A 7817-nucleotide genomic window follows, 5' to 3' on the forward strand; every position below is an offset into this window, starting at 1 on the left:
TAACTTCGTGTAACAATGAAAATAAGATACAATACTTTTCAAACCATTTCACTGGGATAAATTTCAGCTCGAGACCATAAAAAGAGAATCATAGAGCTGGAAAGAATTTCAAATGACATCTAATTCAACTTTCTTCAGTACACATGATTTTCTTCTACAATAAACCAACAGCAGTTGTCCAGATTCAGCTTAAACACTTCCAGTGAACACCAATAATAGTACTGACCAGAGATATTTTATCAGTCTATCATTAATTTGCTGATAAGACTAGTTTAAATTACAGCTGTAACAAAGTGATGATACTCTATCAAATTATACTTTTGAACATATCTTTCAAGGCAAATAAAGAAAATTCCCTACCGATCAGACATGGAAATCGTTTGTCCAGTTATCATCATACTTATAAACAGCAGCTAGTCTTGGATGAATTTTCAAGGACAGATCTGTGTTACAAGTCTAAGCTCAACAATAAAGATCCAGAGCTATTTCTGAGATACCAAAAACCAAAGGAGTGATGCTTACAGCTAAACAATAAAAAGACAAATAACTAAATTTTAAAATGAGTAAAGGCTTTGACTGACAGACATTTTCTCCAAAGAAGATATAAAAGTGGCCAATAAGCACATGAATATAATATCATTAGTCATTAGAGAAATACAAATCAAAACCACAATGAGATACCACTACACACCCACCAGGATGGGTATAACTTTTAAAAGAGGGGGGAAAACTTACAATGTGTGTTGTCAAGGATGTGGAAACTAGAATCCTTACACTGAAGTAAGGAAAGTAAAATGGTACAGTCATTGTGGAAAACAATTTGGCAGCTCCTCAAAAAGTTAAACTCAGAGTTACCATATAACCCAGCAGTTTCAAAATCCTATATATATTCCCAAGAGGACAGAAAACATGTTCACACACACACACACACACACACACACACAGAGTACATAAATGTTCACAGCAGCAGCATTTTGCACAATAGCCAAAAAGTGCAAATTCCCCAGCTAAACAAAATGTGGTACACACATTCAAAGGAATATTATTTGACCATAAAGAATAAAATTCTAATACATTCTACAACATGGATGAACCTTAGAAACATTACACTAAATGAGAGAAGTCAGATGTAAACAATCATGTATTACCTGATTCCATTTGCATGAAATATCCAGAATGGGTAAATCCATAGAGATATAAAGCAGCTTAGTGGTTGTCAGGGGCTTGGGAAAGGAGAGAACTTGCAGTGACCCATTTCAGGTAAAGGGTTTCTTATGAGGGTGATAGAAATGCTCTGGAATTAGATAGTGGTGATGCTGGCATAACACTATGAATAGACTAAAATCTACCAAATTGTACAACCTCACAGTGATAAATCTCATGTTATATGATATTTATTTTAATTTTTAAAATGTTTGGGGCAGCAGGGGGTGGGGGAACCAAAGAACCAAAAGGACTTTTTTGGTGAAACATTTTATAACTGGCTGAAGAATTTGAAACTACAACTCCCAAGCATACTATACTATCCCAAGTGGGGAACGGAGGCAGGGACACAAGAGGTGCATGTGCTGGATTTCCTACCAAGCCACAGCAAAAGAAGTTCACCATGTTTCCAAAAAGCCTTAGATGGAAGTTCTACTTCATGTAATCGTATCTTTAAAGATCAGGCATCAAGTTCACTTGATGACCTCTGTTCAGTCAATGCAAGGTCCACATTCTTCTCATCATAACCCAAGAAACTCCTACATGAAATCATAACATTTACCAGGATAGTTCTACTATGTTACTTAAAATGTTTCCATCCATTTGTTTCTTTTCCTCCCAAACTGGAAATCCCAGAATATTTTTCCTAAAATGCCATTCCCAGACCCACTCTTTGCAGATTTTAAGCAGAAGTATAATTAGAAATAGACAAAGCCATACTTGTCCCATACAGTACTTCATTTACTTTCTAATTCTTGCTAGTCTACCATCTACATATAGTTCTCTTTAGGAATCACAGTCTACACTTAACAATGTCAACTGTACATCCCTGAATTCAGGGCAGCTATAGTGTGGCAGTTTCTTTATTTGACTAGCTCCATTTGCTTGGAGAATCCCATGGACAGAGGAGCCTGGTGGGCTGCAGTCCACAGGGTCACCCAGAATCAGACACAACTAATGCAACTTAGCGCGCACACACACGCCCACACAATATCCCAATAGTGACTGTTAACCTAAGCAGGTCACTGTCAGAAGAAAGACTCTAGGAAATATTTGCAAATCATAGATCCTAACTGATGAAGGACTTACATCCAGAATATACCAAAAAACCCTCTAACTCAATAGGGAAAAGACAACTCAATTGAAAGATAGGCAAAAGGTTTGAAGACATTTTACAAACAAGATTTACAAGGAAAATAAGCATCAAAGAAAAGATGCTCAGAATCATTAGTTGTTAACAGAAAGGCAAATTAAACCAGTGAAATACACTATCTACGCACTAGAATGGCTATAATCAGAGAGACACATGATAACAAATGCTGCCAAAGTGGATAAACAGAACTCTCATATATTGGTGGTAGAAATATAAAATGGTACACCCAGTCTGATCAACCATTTGGCAGTTTCCTTTTTAAAATTAGACATAAATTTACCACATGAGCCAGCAATTCCACTCCGTGAGTATCTACCTAAGAAGAATGAAAATACACATGCACACAAGGACTTGCATGTCAATGTTCACAGCAGTATTAAAAAACTAGAAAGAATTCAAATGTCCATCGATTAGTGAATGGATACACAAAATATGGTATATCCATACAAAACAATGTTACTCATCAGTAACAAGGAACAAAAGAATGATACATGCAATAACATGGATGAAACTCAAACATAGGATGCTAAATCAAAGAAGCCACATACAGATCATATGATTCAATTTACATAAAATGTCCACAAAAGATCATTTCATCTTTAGAGACAGAATGTAGATTAACAGTTCCCTGGTACTAGAGCGGGAATATGGAATGACTGCAAATGTGCAGAGAGATCTTTGTGGGGTGATGAAATGCTATAAAACTTGATTGTAGTGTGATGGTTGTACAACTTGGTAAATTTACTAAAAATTCACTGAATTGTAAAATGGTGAATTTCACTATAGATAAATTAAACCTCAATAAGGTTATTTTTAAAAACTTTTTTAAAAACCTAGGCAAAAAAGCGAAACCCATAAACGACTGCACCATTTTAAGACAAAATGAGACATAAATCTGCCCAGTGAGGAAAAACCCACATGCTCTAGGTATCAGAAGAGCAGGTAAAAGAGTTGACGTTCTATTAGTAAAGGTGAGAAACCTACCAACTGTTCTTCTCTAGAGAATAACCTCAGTTTACAAGGGTACCTACAGTTAATACAGGACTATTCTCAAGGGGAAGTTTTAAATATACTTAACGAACATAAACAAGTGACCCACAGAGCCCCACAGCAATCTATGACAGTTCTTCTCAAACTAGAGTGAAGGACGAGCTCCCCCCCAATCTGTTCTAGCCTAGTGCTTTTATAAAATAAAATAAAATAAAATAAAAACTATCATGAAGATGTCAAACTGCAATTAAGTTTCTAAATCTTAAATCCCAATTTCTTTACTTATCTCACTGCATACCAGTAACAGTTTGCAGACCAGCAAAGATCTGGGACCACAACTTGAGAGGTGCAGATATCAGACATAGTAAAGACGATTAATAGGTATTATCCAATCTTCAAACTCAGCCATTCATTTAACAAATATTTATTGAGCATCCATGCACTGGATCAATACCTTAAGACTGATTCTATGAAATAGGGAAAAGAGAGTCCATACCACTCTACCCTAAGTTAGGGGGCAGGTACCCACCCCCAGGCTGCTGAAAGAGATAACCTGTGAGATAAGAGTTGTTTCTAATTGACCATGCATATTTGGGGGAGCAATTTTAGCTGTGACATAATTTGTTTAGATTTTCCAATAGTATCGTGGCATCAACTCCCCAATGCTTCCACAGCATACTCTCTGAATCAATCCATTCACTAGAATACAACAATTACATAATATCTAGATAAGAGAAGGAAATGGCAACCCACTCCAGTATTCTTGCCTGGAGAATTCCATGCACAGAGGAGCCTGGTAGAGTACAGTCCATGCGATTGCAGAGTTGGTCACGACTGAGACTAACACACACGCAGCAGCAGCCTACTACTACTCAGGACACTAAGCATACAGTAGAGAACAAAAGAAACAACTCCTCCTATTTTCTGTCCTCAAAGAGCTTATGTCCAAGTGGAGAGGGAGACAACAAACCAAACGAATACAAAAAGTACACTGTATTTTAAATGGCAGTAAATACTACGAAAAAAACCGAGATTAGGGGGTTGGATTTGCAAGACTGAGGTAAGAGGGAGTGGGAGTGGATAGCAGACTTAACCGAGCAATTTTGTTTAATTAATTTCTATTGGAGTACACTTGCTTTACAATGTTAAGCTAGTTTATGAAGTACAGCAAAGTGAATCAGCTGTTATGTCTACACATATCCTCTCTTTTGAATTTCCTTCCCACTTAGGTCACTGCAGAGCACTGAGTAGAATTCCCTGTGCTCTACAGTAGGTTCTCATTAGTTGTCTATTCTATACACAGTATTAAACAGTTTATACATGTCGATCTGTCTCCCAATTCAGTCCACCCCCCCCCCCTTTTAACCCGGCAGTTTTAAATAGGGTGGCCAGAGAGGGTCTCACAGGGAAGACAATATTTGGACAAAGACCTGAAGGAGGTGATCCAACAACCCGAACAGACAACAGGGAGTGTTCCAGAAAGAGGACAAATGGACTAAGGCAGAAGCAGGCTTCAGGAAACAGCAAGGAGAGTGGTAGCGCTTACTCTTTTCATACTTTTGTGACAGAAATACCCATTTGTTTTAAAATCCTCCATTAGACTCAGTACTATGAGGGTGGAGATCAAATGTTATTCATGTCTATATGCTTAGCTCTCACTTGCTGAGTGATGAAACTGTTCAAGCTGTGATATTCTTACCTTACAATAAGTACAAACATGCTTATTCCCTCCCTCAACATCAACATCCCATGAACACACTCCTGTATGTTGTAGGGTTGTAAAAATACTGCTGGCTTCCCCATCAGAAAGGCCAGTTCTCCCAGACGCCTCCTCCTTCTCTCAGTATCTAGTCAGCACCTAAATCCTGTCCATTCTTTTTCAAATCATTTAGTGGCTCTCAAATCTCTTTTTCAGCAGCTTTTCTCACAGATAATTCAAATAAAAAAGACATCTGGCCTTCAAATTTGTGAGTATATTAATTTTAAATTCAACTTCATTTTATATGTGGCCTGTATGTTTACAAAGTTTAAGCCAATTACGACACATTTCTATTCAAATTTGACATTGGTGGTTTTTATGATAATTTGAGAATTACTTTGAATCATGACATTCAAGGTTAGTCACTGAGGTTCAACAATAGATTTGTCTGTGCCTATTACTCCCTTACTGAGATGTTTTTAGAAATTCCAGCTAAACAGCTTGCATATTCAATTTTCCTTTGTAACTTCAATTGGACATGGTATTCTTCACTTTCCATTGTAAGGTCTGCTGCTGAGTGCCAACAGCTGCCGAGGTCCCACCATCACAAGTAAAAGGCAGCTTTAGATTTCAGGCTCTGCAAGTTCAGTTAACATAGAATGAGGATGCCCGGTGCTCACTAATTGGCTACAGAATGGAAGGATACATTCTCTGGTAATGAAGGAAGTCTTCTAATAATTCCAATTCACTTATGTGTCAAAACATTTGTTTAACAAAATGTCTTAAACGCTACACAGAAGAGCAGACTGGATTTGAAATTTACAAAAAAAAAAAAAACACCCAGACTTTGGTACTATAGTTGTGTGACTCCAGGTAATTCCATTAACCTGAGCTTCAGTTTCCTCACTTGTAAAATGAGAATAATAATATTCTTACTGAGCAGTTGCAAGAGTAAATGAAATCGAGTGAAAGTGTGAAACAAAAGCCAGAAGTTACCACACATGGCAAAATGGCCCAAAGCATGGTGGTTTTCAGGGCTTTTGAAAAATGGCAGGCAATTCAGTGTCAGTAAGGTGAGATAGAAAACATCTATGCAGGATTTCTCTGGTCCAGTGGCTAAAACTTCCGCCTTCCAATACAGGTGGTGCCAGTTCAATCCCTGACTGGGGAGCTGGACCCCCACATGCCTGGCAGCCAAGAAACCAGAACAGAGGCAATATTTTAACAAATTCAATAAAGATTTTCAAAACGGTTCACATTAAGAAAAAAATCTTTAAAAACACTTACGAATTTAAATTACCTTAATGGTCAGATAAAAACAAGTAACCACTGTAGAAAAATACAGGATTTATATCTTTCAAGGACCAATCCTGTATTCTTTCCAAAAGACGTTTGAGAAGGAAAAAAATGTTTTACTAGCACATGGTTTCAAACAATAACTTACTTTAAACCACGAGGTAATTAATGTCAACAGTTTGCAAACAACAGCATTTTAGCAGGCAGTTCAGTAAAATGTGCAAGAAACCAAGCAAGGTTTTATATATACGCAAACCTGGCCTTATAATTTTAAAAACATCCCTGAAGTTTGTGGAGGAAACCAGAAAAGGAAAGAAACTGGACTTGGGGAGATCAAAGAACCTGGTGCTCACTTGTACCCGGCGGCTATACATTATACACAGGAAAAGGAGGAGGGACCCGACGAGGGAGTGGTGGCTCCTGTGCGTGGTCTATTAATTCACATTTTGCTCTCTTCTGTTCACATCCTGCGCGGACTCCACCCAGAGCAACCGAGCGAGGGGCGGGTGGGACTCACCCAGCCTAGCAAATAACAGTCCTAGAAACCGAAACGGATTCGAGGTGAATTGGGAAAACAAGGCTCCCCAGAAAGAGGGGTGAAGGAGCGCGAGAGGGGACCCTTCTTTCGGCTGATGAGACCTCCGGTCTCTATGCTTCCCGGGGGCACCCCCTCCCCTCAATCGCCACCCGTTCCCTCCTGTCCTACACGGGGGAGGAGGAAGGCACTGTACACAGAGCAAGGCCACTCATCCCTGGAACGTGGGCGGAGAACACAGAAGTATTCCTAAGAGATTCTAAAAGAGAAACTGAGGGGCGGCAACGTGAGAGAGGAGGAGAGGGGAAAAGGAAACTGCGGAGCGGGGGACCCGGGAGACGGTGGCCAGGAACTCAGTAGTAGCCTGAATGGGCTGGCGCCCCGGGAAAGAAGGGCTACCTGTTGCACTGGAACTGGCCCGGCGGAGGGCGAAAAGCCCCAGAGAGCGGACCGTTGTCTCCGGAGCCAGTGAGATCTCAGCCCCAGTGCCTGCGGGGCCCCACCCTGAGAAGCCTTGGCTACAGATACAGTGATGAGAGACACCGACAGAAAGAAGGGGGGAGGCGGCCGACTGGAGCCGGTCTGGCCCGCTCCCGCGGTTAGTCACTCACATCTGATACTCGTCTATCGCCTCCACCAGCTGGCCCCAAGAGTCGAAGTCGGCGCCTCTCCTAAAACTGGCGCCCCAGCGCTGCAGCAGACTTCGGGTCACCTCCGACATGGCCGGTCCCCACCCCGTCCCCTCCCGCCCCTACCCCCAGGAAAGGCCGGGCTCTAGGGCGCCATCCTCCCCGGGCCTGGCCCCGACATTAACAGGGCCAGGAGGAACCGCTACGGCCACCGCCGCCACCCGCCAAGGAGCCGCCCAAGCCCATTTGCCGCCACAGCCAAACTTTGCGGCTCTGAAGCGGCCGCCCCGCCGAAGCTCCGCCCCCGAGGCC

The 7817-nt window shown here is 41.0% G+C and overlaps 1 protein-coding gene across 1 annotated transcript in view; it reads right to left on the reverse strand.

The window, feature by feature from the left end:
• The window catches only part of AIDA (axin interactor, dorsalization associated), a 48767-nt gene extending 40995 nt beyond the window's left edge, over window positions 1-7772 (reverse strand). Inside the window, exon 1 of the mRNA XM_004013613.5 lies at window positions 7488-7772. Within this exon, the coding sequence (XP_004013662.3) occupies window positions 7488-7597 (110 nt within the window). The 5' untranslated portion in view covers window positions 7598-7772. The remainder of the gene's footprint in view (window positions 1-7487) is intronic.
• Between the last annotated feature and the right edge of the window lie 45 nt (window positions 7773-7817).

The sequence above is a fragment of the Ovis aries genome, chromosome 12 (assembly GCF_016772045.2).
Source record: "Ovis aries strain OAR_USU_Benz2616 breed Rambouillet chromosome 12, ARS-UI_Ramb_v3.0, whole genome shotgun sequence".
In the NCBI taxonomy this organism is placed as follows: domain Eukaryota; kingdom Metazoa; phylum Chordata; class Mammalia; order Artiodactyla; family Bovidae; genus Ovis; species Ovis aries.